At 38.0% G+C, this 14,669-nt stretch overlaps 1 protein-coding gene across 4 annotated transcripts in view; it reads left to right on the top strand.

Moving 5' to 3' along the window:
• The window catches only part of LOC114654895 (endoplasmic reticulum aminopeptidase 2-like), a 73,254-nt gene that overhangs the window by 18,810 nt on the left and 39,775 nt on the right, over positions 1-14,669 (top strand). For all 4 annotated transcript variants that reach the window (XM_051929503.1, XM_028805739.2, XM_028805737.2 and 1 more), the window contains exons 6-9: positions 795-949; positions 5,577-5,690; positions 11,766-11,897; positions 13,140-13,271. In XM_051929503.1, the coding sequence (XP_051785463.1) occupies positions 795-949; positions 5,577-5,690; positions 11,766-11,897; positions 13,140-13,271 (533 nt within the window). The remainder of the gene's footprint in view (positions 1-794; positions 950-5,576; positions 5,691-11,765; positions 11,898-13,139; positions 13,272-14,669) is intronic.

Here is a 14,669-nt window from a genome sequence, read left to right as displayed (position 1 = left end):
AACTAGCAGGAGGCCAGTCATGAGCTGCCACCTATAAAAATATAGTTTATAGTCCTCACTAGAAAGAACAGGACCTTGCAGCCCATTTGAGGCCAGCAACCTAGTAGCTGTCTGAAATAACCAGCCCTTTAACTGGCTACTAAGGTCTTCGGGGTGTTGGGATTCTTTGTTCCTTTGGCTAATGAAGGGCATCCCCTCACTCTGGAAGTGATTCCTTAACTTTACCTTTAAAGGAAGGAGTTTTAGAGCCACCTTCAGCAAGAGGCTCCTTGAATTTAGAGTCATTCAGGGCATTCTCTTACTTATTAAGAAGACAGAGGCTCGACTTACACAATTGAGAGAAAGAGGAGGTGAAGAAGAGAGTACTTTAGTTGTGTGGGCAAGTTGTCATGCATCCCACAGAGGTTGAAAACCTACATTGAAAGGGTCAGAATTCTGGCAAATTTTGCTTAATCTTTTATTTTTCCCTTTGTATAGTCTACCCTTGTGTGTTTAAAAAAATAAACACACCCATTGTTACACACACTGTATGCCCTCATTATTATAAATGTAGAGAAAATCCAGCAGGGGGCCTTCTCATATTTAAATAGATACTATTTAATTTTTTATCATAATTTTTTTTAAATAGGACATGAACATTATTAGATCTGTTTAACTAATAAAGATACATCTCTGTAAATTATCAACTCTACATTATTATTATGTTTAATAATAAATGTGTTTAAATTCACTACAGCACTTTAATTATTCTCTTTGTTTTAATTATGATTTTTTTTTTTTTCTTTTTACTTCAGATCTAATTGCCATCCCAGATTTCCAGTCAGGAGCAATGGAGAACTGGGGATTGATAACCTATAGAGAGACATCTCTTCTGTACGATGCTCAGACATCATCTTTATCAGATAAACAGTGGGTAACCAAGGTCATAGCACATGAACTTGCTCATCAGGTACTTTACCTATATTATTTGACAACAGTAGCTGTTTTTATTTGGATCTTTCTGTGTGTTTTTTGAATATGTTAAGACTGAAACAAATAGGTAAAATATTGACAAATAAAGATAAATACAACTAACTGACTAACTTTGTTTGTCGCCAGAGAGAAATCTTTATAGAAGCTCATTAAGTAAATAAATACAGTACAAACTAGGTAGATAAATAAATAAATAAATAAATAAGACTAATATTTAGTAAATAGGTTTAGACATAAATTTATTAGAGAGGTGCAGGTTTTGACATTTCAGCACAGAGTTTGAAATTTGTTTTTTTGCCTAAGTTCTTAATAACAATATAACAATATGAATGCTATTTTTATGATCTTCAATTGTCGCCACAGGGGGCACACCAGATAGGATTATTATCTCATAGTGCTTGTTTGAATCACGGGTAGGTTGTCTTCTGTGTGATGGCTGCATTTTGTCACTGTATTCAAATGGTTTTAATCCACATTTCCTCAGAAAGGACATGTAGGAATATGCAGGAGTGTTTCATGGAATAGGTTGGCATCCCATCTTGGTTCCTACATTTCCTGATGCATTTAGTTTTCTAAATTAGGGAAATTTATAAAATGCTTTTACTTTCTACTCCTAAGAGTAGGACCAAATTTGTGTCACTCTGAGATATTTCAGCCAGTCAGGATCATTTTCCTACTCTGAGACACTTGATAAATATGGCAAAGATGTTCTTTTGGCAGTTAGGATACCTGGGTTCACTTCCCGGGTCCTCCCTGCGTGGAGTTTGCATGTTCTCCCCGTGTCTGCGTGGGTTTCCTCTGGGTGCTCTGGTTTCCTCCCACAGTCCAAAGACATGCAGGTTAGGTAAACTGGCGATTCTAAATTGTCCCTAGTGTATGCTTGGTGTGTGTGTGTGTGTGTGTGTGCGCTCTGCAGTGGGCTGGCGCCCTGCCTGGGATTTGTTCCTGCCTTGCGCCCTGTGCTGGCTGGGATTGGCTCCAGCAGACCCCCATGATCTTGTGTTAGGATATAGCGGGTTGGATGATGACTGACTGTTTAAAGTGTAGCATCATAACATTCACAAAACCACTTAATCAAATTTGTGGAGGGCCAAAGCCTTTCCCTGCAGCATCAGATGCAAGGCAGAATTCAACCCTGGACAGGGATGAGGCACACTTAGGCACACATCCACTCTCAACCATGCGGGGCCAATTTAGAGATGTTAATTAACTGAACAAACACGTTTGGCATGTGGAAGGTGAGATGTCTGTGGCAGAGAAATGCCATAGTAGGATCTTTTGAGCTTCATATCAATGCTTCTTGAATTACAGATTTTGACAGGCAGGCTGTTTGGCAAGTGCTGTCCTTACGTTATTTTGCAAAATTCTTTTAATGTGTCAATCCATGGAAAGTTTTACTGCATAAAATTTGAATATCATTAAGGAATTTGGTACTGTGGATTACAGTATGTATGTAGATGTATGTAGAAAATATTGTAGCAGGGCTACATAGTAATAGTGTATTCGATGTATGTGCTGAGTGCATGTTTGTTTCCATCGTCCCATTTACTGTTCGTTATGTGTACATCAGTGAATGTCGTCCCCGTAAGTGCAGAGGGGACGGGTGAGGGAGAGAGACCGCAGACCCAGGATGGAAAGCACCTGTTCACATTCAGTTACATCCGGTTCATTACTATTTAAACGATCAGGAGGGAAAGAGGAGAAGAGAGAGGAGGAAGGAGAAAGGAGGATATTTCATTTAACAACAACAGACCATCATTTCCTGCTATTTTTCACATATCGCCTTTGCCCCTTTTGTTTCTCATTCCACCGGATTCACGACTGCTCAATCATCGCCAGAAACCCCGGGGTTGGGCCTCATTTTCCACCATACGTTGAGGAAACACGGTGAGATTGTTCCATTTATTCGGGAGATTCAAATGCATCCATTCTTGATCAGTCATCCGTATTCAGGACAGTAATATACCTGGACTCAAGTTCACGTTCCTTGTCATTTCAGTACTCATTCGTTATTGTTATTGGTGTTTTGTTTGTTATAATTTACAAGAGCAAGGGAGGGTGTGTTATTGTATACAGTACATGGTGTTTTTACGTTGCTGCTTTGGTAGAAGGATATATATATTTTTTTTTTCTATGTGGGGAATTTGCATCATTGTTTTTGTTATTGTGTTTAATATATTTATACACATACATATCTGCTTTTGTGTGCTTGTGTTTAACCGTCGATTGAGAGGAAAATATTATTTGTTAGAGGTACAGCTTGGTATATGTAGGTTCGCCTCAGTAATTTATCCAGGCCACAGGTCTTGGTAGTGTAGCTGCCGGCTGGGTAAGGGGTCGACAGTTGCAGTATGTCTTACCTTCCATTGCCTAATGACTTTCTAAACTGAATTAATTCTACTGTTGGATGTCTGCAGTTGTAATGCATTGTGAATTTTGTTTCAATCTTGCATAATATATCCCCTATACAAGTTAAAACAATGCTTAGTACAAAATCAATTTGTAATTACAAATAGGCCCATTGGTTCTGTAATGTAAGATCAGAGCCTGAATATATTTATTACTCAAAACTCTTTACTGGGGCTCCCAAGCTAAAAGAAATATTCCACTCAAAAATTATATTTTTTATATTATGTACCCCCTGTGGTTTGAAGTGATGACTGAAAAAAATGTTTAATTTTAACATTTTGATGCAGACCGAAGATAAACTTTCTGATAGACTGGCCATCTATGGAGAACCGATACTGAACCATTGCATACAATATGAAAACTTCCCTGAAAAACGCAGAGGAAACACACTTACACAGGGACAAGCATTTGAATTTAAGACCCATCTCTTTCCCCTATTCATTAGTCAAGAGTCCTGTCTTCAATTCAGATGCTCACTTCTGTGTGAATTCAGTTTCCTCTGTGGGTATTGCTTTAATTTTCTGGAATGTATTTAATTAAAATATTTTAGAAAAAAATAAATTTTTTCCCATGGCTGTCTATGGAGAACCGATACTGAACCATTGCATGAATATTTGCCATGAGTAACATGAGATTTTTTCCATGGATGTTTTTTATATTGTTGGCTGTGGTCAAGCGTATCTTGTAGATAGTCATTCTATCATAAAATTTTGTATATTCCATATTTTCTCCAGGGGCAGCATGGTGGTGCAGTGGTAGTACTGCTACCTCGCAGTAAAGAAACCAAGATCCTCCATGCGTGGAGTTTGTATGTTCTCCCCATGTCTACACACTGTAGTTTCCTCCCACTGTTCAAAAACATGCAAGTTAGGTGGATTAATAATGCCAAATTGGCCCGTGTGTGTGTGTGTTTGCCCTATGATGGACCTGCCTTGCTCCCTATGCTAGATGGGATAGGCTCCACTCCCGGTGACCATGGTCTGGATTAAGCAGGTTTGAAAAGGACATGACATGACATATTTTCTGCTTAAAAATTTGAGACTGAAAATTTTAATCAGTCATCACTACAAACTACACAGGGTAAGTGACATTAAAACAATATCATTTTTGATTGGAGTATTACTTTATCAATCCCAAATTATGGAGATTTCGGTGTGCCTTTTTTTTCCCCCAAAAACTGATTTTCCTGTTACAGTGAAAATAAGAAAAATACAGTAGACCTCATGTTTCACCTGACATTAATCTTAACACTGACCAAGAATGTGACAGAAAGATATAAAAATGGCCTTTAAGTTATGCATAGTTAAAAGTAGTCTACTGAAATTTACAAAATCAAAATGAATAAATAATGGAACTAATGTTATTTCATTGGAAAATGTTGTTTTTCCATATAGTAGCTGGAATGGAAGTTAGTATCATGGGGTTTAATGGAAACCACAGCACCAATAATTAGGCAAATAGGCTATTAAAGGACAGCTATGAGGAAATAATTCCAGAAAGTAGAGTGAAATGAAAAACTTAGATGTGATCATCATTTGTCTCTAGCTAATGTTGGAGATAATTAACCAGACTTGAATTGTTCCCCAGTTTACCTTCTAGTTGTGCTTGTGTGCCTAAAGCTGAAAGGTCATAGAAATATGCACAACTGAAGAACTTTTAGGGCTTTTGGATGTATTATTGCAATTCTGAAATAATTTGAGAATGATTTTCTGCTATACAAGTGAGAAATCACAATTTTCTTTTGTAACACAACAATAGCCCTCAACTTTTTTTTCATAGGGCTGTATGGTGATACAGTGGTTATTGTTACTATTCCAGATTTCTGGATCTGAAGCTCTGTCTGGGCAGTGTCTATGTGGAAATAGTTTGTTCTTTCTTTGCCTGAATGAGTTTTAATCTGGAACACATGCCAAACATGCATTTTTGGGTTTATTTCCAATTTATTTTTGTGTGAGTGAGTGTTGATGTTCACATGAGTGTCACTTATGATAGATTGGTACCTCATCCAAGCTTGGTTCCCACCTTGTTAACTATGCTGCAGGGATCAGTACCTGCCTACTGTAACTTTGATCTGGGTAGTTGGGTTAGAAAGGAGGTGGATGAATTATACTATATATTTACTGTTTATCCACATATTAAGTATAAAAATCAACTCTTCAGAAATATAAATAAATAATTATTGTTTTTATTTTTAGTGGTTTGGCAACCTTGTAATTATGGATTGGTGGAATGACCTTTGGCTGAATGAAGGATTTGCCAGATACATGGAGCTCGTTTCAATTAACAGTACCTTTCCAGAACTTCAAATTGTATGTATGCTCTTTAAGTGTTTCTCGATTACGGTTTCTGCAATTAAAGCAATAGTCTTAAAGTGCTTTTCTAATGTAGAATCACACACCTTAACTTTCCCAAAGCAAAAATTGAATTCCAAAAGCTCATAGGTATACGCAACATTATTGAATAATCTTACAGTGGTTGGCAGATGGGCATGGGGTGAAGGTATTTGCCAAACAAATAGCAGGAATTTCCTATTTGAGGCTTGTATGGAGCTTGGAATTCAGGAATTCCACTATGTTGAAGAATCTGCTTTCTATGGCAGAGTACAAGTCCTACTGTTTACTGTATGTGCATAAGGAAAATGCTGATTGTGCTGGTGACTGTGCAGACATGGACAGAGTTTGACATTTGGGCAATGAGGGGCCATATGAACCATAAAGTATTAATAAAATTTAAGTTTTTTTAAGTATTTTAATTGTGGCAAAATAAGCACTTTCTTATTTTGACAAGTTAGAAAATGTGCACATAGCATAACATCCAGGTGCAACATAGATAGCTGATTTAAAAGTTGGAGCGTTTTTTTTTTTTTTTTTTATCGATTTCATTCCATACAATCAAGTCAAACTTAACAAGACTAAATTCAATTCAATCCCCACCCGAGAGAAAGAGAGGAAGGCCAACAGCCAGAGTAAAACTTTAGGAGTAGAAAAGAGGTAAGAGAATCCCTTCCCCCAATATAAATGCTTATTCTAAACTGTTATTGATTAGATCCTGCCAGGTTTTAAAAAAAGTTTCGAACAGATCCTCTAAGTGCGAATTTGATTTTTTCCAATTTAAAATAGTATATAGCATCACTTACCCACTGACTTAACAGAGGTGGGTTAGGATTCTTCCAGTTGAGCAAGATAAGTCTACATACTAGTAGTGAAGTAAAGGCAATTACAGTTTGTTTGTCTTTCTCCACTTTAAGCCCATCTTGGAGTCCACCAAACACAGCTGTTAATGCATTAGGAGTGATTGTGACACCAAGGCTTTCTGGTGGGCATTTAAAGATTTTGGTCTAGAATGATGTTAATGTGGTGCATAGCCAAAACATATGGCCCGGTGAGGTTGGAGTTCGATTGCAACATTCACAGGTTGGATCTTGCCCTGAAAACATTGTGGACATTTTTAAACGAGACAGATTTGCTCAATAAAAGAATTTAAGTTGAATAATTGTATGCTTTGTGCATATGGAGCTAGAGTGAATTCTGTGTATGGTTACCTTCCACTCCTTTTCTGAAATGTTAAGTAAGAGATCCTTTTCTTACTGTACTCTGGGATCTTTGAAAAGAAGGGACTTTAAAATATTTTATATATTATAGAAATGCTGCCTATGTCTTCAAGACTAATCAATATTTCTTCTGGAATAGAAATAGGTGGGAGGTGAGGAAAATATAGATTTGTTTAACAAAGTTTCTAATTTGGAAATAGGAGAACAATCACGTTGATGGGAAGCTAAATTTGGAGTGTAATTGTTCATAGGATGCAAATACATTTTATTGTCTCTGGCTTTTATATATGTTGCTAATAAAAGGGGAGATAACTGAATTTTGTTAATAAAATTCAGCAGGGTAGCCATCAGGGCATGCTGCTTTCCTACTCTTAAGTGAGTTTATAGTGTGTAGTAATTCTGAGAATGTCAGAGGTTTATCCAATTCCTCTGCACTGAGAGTACCTAGCTGTGGTATCTGTAATGCATCAAAAATGCATTAGATTGTGTCTTATCTTCTTTAGACTAAGAAGAATATAAGGACTTATACAAATCACTAAATGTGTGCATTATATTTTTATGGTCAAGGAAGTCTCTGGCCATTATAATTTTATGAGTGTTCATTAGGAATGATCCAAATACATTTTGGATGAAGCCTCTATCATCCACATTGGATGCGTAGATATTTATCAAGATCACTTTACGATTAAATAATCTATCCATCACAATCACATAAAGCCCTTCAGGGTCATATACTACATCTAATATTACAAATTAAATTATTCTGTGTATTAAGATTCCCACACCTCTGGTTTTCTTTGTATAGCTGGAGTGGAATATTTGGCCAGTCCAATCAGTTTGCAGCTGAAACTGATCCTTGTTTAATAAGTGAGCCCACCGTAAAAATACTTTCTTGGAGTTTAGACCTGTTAGGTGAAAGAACACTTTCTTCTTTTTTAATTTGTGATTGAGACCTTTGACATTCCCGGCTCACAAAGTCCACTGTTTGGTCAAAGAGACACTGCTTCTGAACTTTAGCTGACATTTTATAGTGTTAAGTTAAGATAGTACATTATTACATAAGATAGCTTTAACCTTAATTTCCAATTTTGCCAGGTGTTATGGCTATGAAGCCTGTTGTATTGTTGGCCCTTACAATTGTGGGGTACTAGGGTGTTGTACCGTGTTAGCCATTATGAATGTAGAGAAAAGCCAAGCAAAATGACACCTTTTATTGGCTAACTAAAAAGATTACAATATGCAAGCTTTCGAGGCAACTCAGGCCCTTCTTCAGGCAAAATGTAATACCAATTGTGGGGTATAAAGAATTGGAAATACCTTACTCTTTCTCTCCTCTCCATTTTGCCTTCCCAAGTGAGGCTAGACCACACTTCACAAAGTCACAGTCCTCTGACATCCCTAGAGACAGAGCACGTCCAAAACAAAACAAGCCCCCCAGTAGCGGTGTAGAAAGATTGAAGTAGAGATGTCTATTGGCAATACAGTCCAAATACTATAAACCTAGAATATAATCTTAAACAGTCCCAAAAGAATAAACACATTGAATGATGTTAAACGGTACCCATGGAGAAGCAGATAACGTATGATAGTATAATCCTAATACAATAGAGTTCAGAGTGTTTTCTGTTATTTATTTACTTCATCAAAGAGGCAAATATCTTTTTATTTTTTTTTTTTTAATACAGCCCTATTTCCAAAAAATTTGGAACGTTGTGTAAAATGTAAATAAAAACAGAATGCAATACAGATCATGTAAACTCAATATTTATTTTCAATTAAATATAGGATTTTATTTTCAATTAAATATAGGATTTGCATGATTTGCAAATCATTGCATTCTGTTTTTATTTTACATGTTACACAGCATCACAATTGTTTTGAAATGGGTTTGTATTTGTCACAGTGGAATGTGTGACGTGTGATGGTGATTTGCTCAGATTGTTAAGATGCTGTTTATACAGCCAAGTGTAAGTTAGTTAGTTACTAAGTGTAATAGTTTACCATACGTTACTGGACCTTTCAATATGACTGAGTTCCATGGTCTGTAATTTTTTTCCTGGCATCTCTCTGACAACTTCTAGTTATGTAGGTGCTGTCTGATTGTAGTATTTGGAGACTTTCTGACCATAATAGACATAACTGGCATCTGCAGTTCTGAAGCTATGATCCTTGGAGATTCTTTGGACCCTTGGGCCGTCCTCCTCTCTGTATGTGGGGTCTATATAGATACATATCCTCATCCAGGTTGATTCTTGTAGCCATTTCCTGATTTGTACAGCTCAATAATCCTTATCGCACATTATAACTGTGTTTGTTCTTGGATGACTTAAGGAACTGGGCTTGCGTGTCACCTCAGATTTATACTCCAGTGTAATAGGATGTGGTGGCTGACCACTTATGTGTTCCTACTCATTTAGATGAACTTAAACATTTATAATATGAATAGGAATATACTTCTTTTAGATAGATAGATAGATAGATAGATAGATAGATAGATAGATAGATAGATAGATAGATAGATAGATAGATAGATACTTTATTAATCCCAGGGGGAAATTCACATATTCCAGCAGCAAAAATATTAAATTAAAGAGTAATAAAAAATGCAGATAAAAAAACAGACAATAACTTGAATAATGTTCAACGTTTACCCCCTCTGGTGGAATTGAAGAGTCACATAGTTTGGGGGAGGAATGATCTTCTCAGTCTGTCAGTGGAGCAGGACAGTGACAGCAGTCTGTCACTGAAACTGCTCCTCTGTCTGGAGATGACACTGTTTAATGGATGTAGTGGATTCTCCATAATTGATAGGAGCCTGCTGAGTGCCCGTTGCTCTGCTACGGATGTCAGACCGTCCAGCTCTATGCCAACAATAGAGCCTGCCTTCCTCACCAGTTTGTCCAGGCGTCAGGCATCCTTCTTCTTAATGCTGCCTCCCCAGCACACCACTGCGTAGAAGAGGGCACTCGCCACAACCATCTGATAGAACATCTGCAGCATCTTACTGCAGATGTTGAAGGATGCCAGTCTTCTAAGGAAGTACAGGCGGCTCTGTCCTTTCTTGCACAGAGAATCAATATTGGCAGTCCAGTCTAATTTATCGTCCAGCTGCACTCCTAGGTATTTATAGGTCTGCACCCTCTGCACACAGTCACCTCTGATGATCACGGGGTCCATGAGGGGCCTGGGTCTCCTAAAATCCACCACCAGTTCCTTGGTTTTGCTGGTGTTCAGTTGTAGGTGGTTTAAGTCGCACCATTTAACAAAGTCCTTGATGAGGTTTCTATACTCCTCCTCCTGCCCACTCCTGATGCAGCCTACGATATCTGTGTCGTCAGCAAACTTTTGCACGTGGCAGGACTCTGAGTTATATTGGAAGTCCGATGTATATAGGCTGAATAGGACCGGAGAAAGTACAGTCCCCTGCGGCGCTCCTGTGTTGCTGACCACAATGTCAGATCTGCAATTCCCGAGACGCACATACTGAGGTCTGTTTGTAAGATAGTCCACGATCCATGCCACCAGGTATGAATCTACTCCCATCTCTGTCAGCTTGTCCCTAAGGAGCAGAGGTTGGATGGTGTTGAAGGCGCTAGAGAAGTCTAGAAACATAATTCTTACAGCACCACTGCCTCTGTCCAAGTGGGAGAGGGATCGATGTAGCATATAGATGATGGCATCTTCCGCTCCCACCTTCTCCTGGTATGCGAACTGCAGAGGGTCGAGGGCGTGTTGGACCTGTGGCCTCAGGTGGTGAAGCAGCAGCCGCTCCATGGTCTTCATCACATGTGATGTTAGAGCGACAGGCCGGAAGTCATTCAGCTCACCAGGATGTGATACCTTTGGGACTGGGGTGATGCAAGATGTTTTCCAAAGCCTCGGGACTTTCCCCTGTTCCAGGCTCAGGTTGAAGATGCGCTGTAGAGGACCCCCCAGCTCTAATGCACAGAGCTTCAGCAGTCGTGGCGATACTCCATCTGGACCTGCTGCTTTGCTGGCACGAAGTTTCCTCAGCTCTCTGCTCACTTGCACTGCTGTAATTGTGGGTGGGGATGTCTCTCCTATGTTGGTATCAGCAGAAGGATGTGTAGAGAGTGCAGTAATCCGAGGTGAGAGTGGGTTAGGGTGGTCAATCCTGTTAAAGAAGATGTTCATTTGGTTTGCTCTCTTCACGTCTCTCTCGATGGTGGCACCCTGCTTCGAGCTGCAGCCAGTGATGATCTTCATCCCATCCCACACTTCCTTCATGCTGTTGTTCTGCAACTTCTGCTCCAGCTTTCTCCTGTACTGCTCCTTCGCCGCCCTGAGCTGGACTCGGAGTTCCTTCTGCACATTCCTCCTTTTACATTTTACAAGAATTATAGCACACATATATTTGAGAAAAATATTTCTTTTAAGACAAGAATTTCTTTTTCCTTCAATTATTTGACTTAAATTAAGGGTTAGGTTTTTGTTAATATTGAAAGGATAGACAATAACACCATTTTTTATTTCACTTCTTGTTTTGCTTTTATGTATCAAGGGTGCCAGTATTAGTGGAGGGTATCAGTGTCTGAATTATGGTGATCACAAATCTAGATAATTATCCACATGCAGTCTCATATCTAATGCCTATTCTTAAAAATTCATTCTGGGTCTGCTTGAGCAGGTTTTCTTTGTAAAGTTTATTTTTTGTATACAGTGTTTTTCATAGATTTATTCAGAAAGTGAATGTTAATCAGCACCCAAATAAAAAAGGAATAAACAAGCAGTGGTGCTTCCTTCCAGACTAAGGTCTTCTATGATACAGTAAAGCCCAGCTCAGCATTTCTTTGTTTGTCTGCTTTTTAATCAGGATGAGTACTTTTTAAGTGTCTACTTTGGAGCAATTTCAAGAGATTCATTAAAATCTTCACATCCGATATCCAATGCCGCAGAGACACCAACCCAAATAATGCAAATGTTTGACTCAGTCTCATATGATAAGGTATGTTTCTTATGTATTCATAGACCAATTAAAGGTAAAATTACCATCAGCCAAATGATCCATTAAGTAGCCATTCATCTGTTTTCATAACCCTTGTTTCTGGTTACACTTTCAGCAGCCAGTTATGCTTTGTTCACTTTTTTGTGTATACATTTTGCAAAGAGAAAAAAGGAGAACAACACGATAAGAAAAGTGACATCACAAAGAGAATAAAGTTCCCATGCCACCAGCATCCCACCCAATCCCACCCCATTCAAATAAAGGTTGAACAAGAAAAAAAAAATCTTGTAGCCTAGATTGTTGATAGTGGTACTGGTACTATGATAATTTCTAGGTTCATTCTGACTAACTCATGGTACAGCAGCATATCTCTGAGGGCTGAAATTGACAATTTTTTTTCTTTATCCTTTTATCAATTCCTAGTTACCAAAGCAAATCAAAGTAGTAGACTGTACTTCATTTGTATGCTCCCCCCTTACTATACCTGGAAGATGTGTTAGTTTCTTGTTCTACAAGTAACAGGTCTTCAGCTGTCATTTTAAAGCTTTTTTTTAATTTTAGTTTTAATTTAGCACACAGTCCAAATAAATATGTAAGCTCCTTTGAAAATAAATGGGTGTGTTTAAAAGCACATCTGCTGTGCCCGCTGTCATAGCAGTTAGCATTGCTGCCTCACAGGCCTAGCATCATGGTTTGAATTTCAGCCATTGTCTTCATGGATTTTTTTCTTCATACTTCAACCAATTCTGAAGTAAAGGGAACCAGAGCATGCAGTATTCGGCTACATCAGATGCAAATCAGAAACCAAACCTAAATAGTCCATTTCAAGGCTCACAAGTGAACACTCTACACTCACACAGGATTATTTTATAATCACGTAGCACACACATCTTCAGAGGAGACCCAGAGAAAAATTCACACACACATAGGAAGTACATGTACATTCCACACAGACCTTACACAGGATCTGAACCTAGGATTGTGCCATCCATTCATATAATATTACCTGACCCATCTGTACATTTTGTTGTATGTATGAATGTCATATATTGTTTATGTTCAGAATTTGAGACATTTTTCCAAGCACAGAAACAACACATTTTTGAGGTCAGCATATAAAGTGTCAAATGTTTATGTTATGAAATAATTTAGTCATCTTAGTTACTTTTTAATCAGATTTGCCAGTTTGTCTTAAATACAGTTTTAAGAAAATAAGGTGTTGAAACATTTTTATACCTACAGGGGGCATGTTTACTAAACATGCTGAAAGATTTCCTTACAGAAGAAGTTTTCAGAGAAGGAGTTACTCGATATTTAAAAAAGTACAGCTATAGAAATGCAAAGAGTGATGACTTATTGAATATCCTATCACTGGTAAGTTAGTTTTTTTTTTTTTTTTTTTTGAATTTCATACATATCTGACTGTGGTGAGAAGTTAAGAAAAATGACACCTTTTATTGGCTAACTAGAAAGATTACAATATGCAAGCTTTTGAGGTAACTCAGGCCCCTTCTTCAATCACCTGAGTTAGCCAATAAAAGGTGTCATTTTGCTTAACTTCTCACCACAGCCATAATGGCTAACACAGTGTAACACCCTAGTACTACATACATATCTGACTAGAAGATGAACACATACTTTTGTTTTTTTTTTATTATTTTTTGTTAATTTTGAAATGTAGTAAACTAACTTTATATGAGCATGTCCACAGCATGCAGCTCTTCTGATGAATGCTCTCTGTTGTAGTCTTTATAGTTTTAACTAGTATGAAACATCACAGGTAGTTTCCCCTTGCATAGAACATGAATCCTTTACTCTGTTTACAACATTAAGTGTTGCAAAAAGGCATGCTGAATAAAATGATTGCCCCTAACATGGCTGAGAACCCTTTGAAAATGTGTAATTTCCGTGTGTAAAATGAAACTAAATTATACAGTTCGGTCCATAGATATTTGGACAGAGACAACTTTATTCTAATTTTGGTTCTGTACATTACCACAATGAATTTTAAATGAAACAACTCCGATGCAGTTGAAGTGCAGACTTTCAGCTTTAATTCAGTGGGGCGAACAAAAGGATTACATAAAAATGTGAGGCAACTAAAGCATTTTTTTAACACAATCCCTTCATTTCAGGGGCTCAAAAGTAATTGGACAAATTAAATAACTGGAAATAAAATGTTCATTTCTAATACTTGGTTGAAAACCCTTTGCTGGCAATGACAGCCTGAAGTCTTGAACTCATGGACATCGCCAGATGTTGGGTTTCCTCCTTTTTAATGCTCTGCCAGGCCTTTACTGCAGCGGCTTTCAGTTGCTGTTTGTTTGTGGGCCTTTCTGTCTGAAGTTTAGTCTTCAACAAGTGAAATACATGCTCAATTGGGTTAAGATCAGGTGACTGACTTGGCCATTCAAGATTTTTCCACTTCTGTGCTTTAATAACTCCAGGGTTGCTTTGGCTGTATGTTTTGGGTCATTGTCCATCTGTATCATGAAACGCCACCCAATCAATTTGACTGCATTTAGCTGGATTTGAGCAGACAGTACGTCTCTGAACACCTCAGAATTCATTCGGCTGCTTCTTTCCTGTGTCACATCATCAATTAACACTAGTGTCCCCGTGCCACTGGCAGCCATGAACGCCCAAGCCATCACACTGCCTCCACCGTGTTTTACAGATGATGTGGTATGCCTTGGATAATGAGCTGTTCCACGCCTTCTCCATACTTTTTTCTTGCCATCATTCTGGTAGAGGTTGATCTTGGTTTCATCT

Source organism: Erpetoichthys calabaricus, chromosome 7 (assembly GCF_900747795.2).
Source record: "Erpetoichthys calabaricus chromosome 7, fErpCal1.3, whole genome shotgun sequence".
In the NCBI taxonomy this organism is placed as follows: Eukaryota; Metazoa; Chordata; class Cladistia; order Polypteriformes; family Polypteridae; genus Erpetoichthys; species Erpetoichthys calabaricus.
Note: the sequence above shows the minus strand (reverse complement) of the source record. Positions and strands in the feature narration are given on the sequence as shown.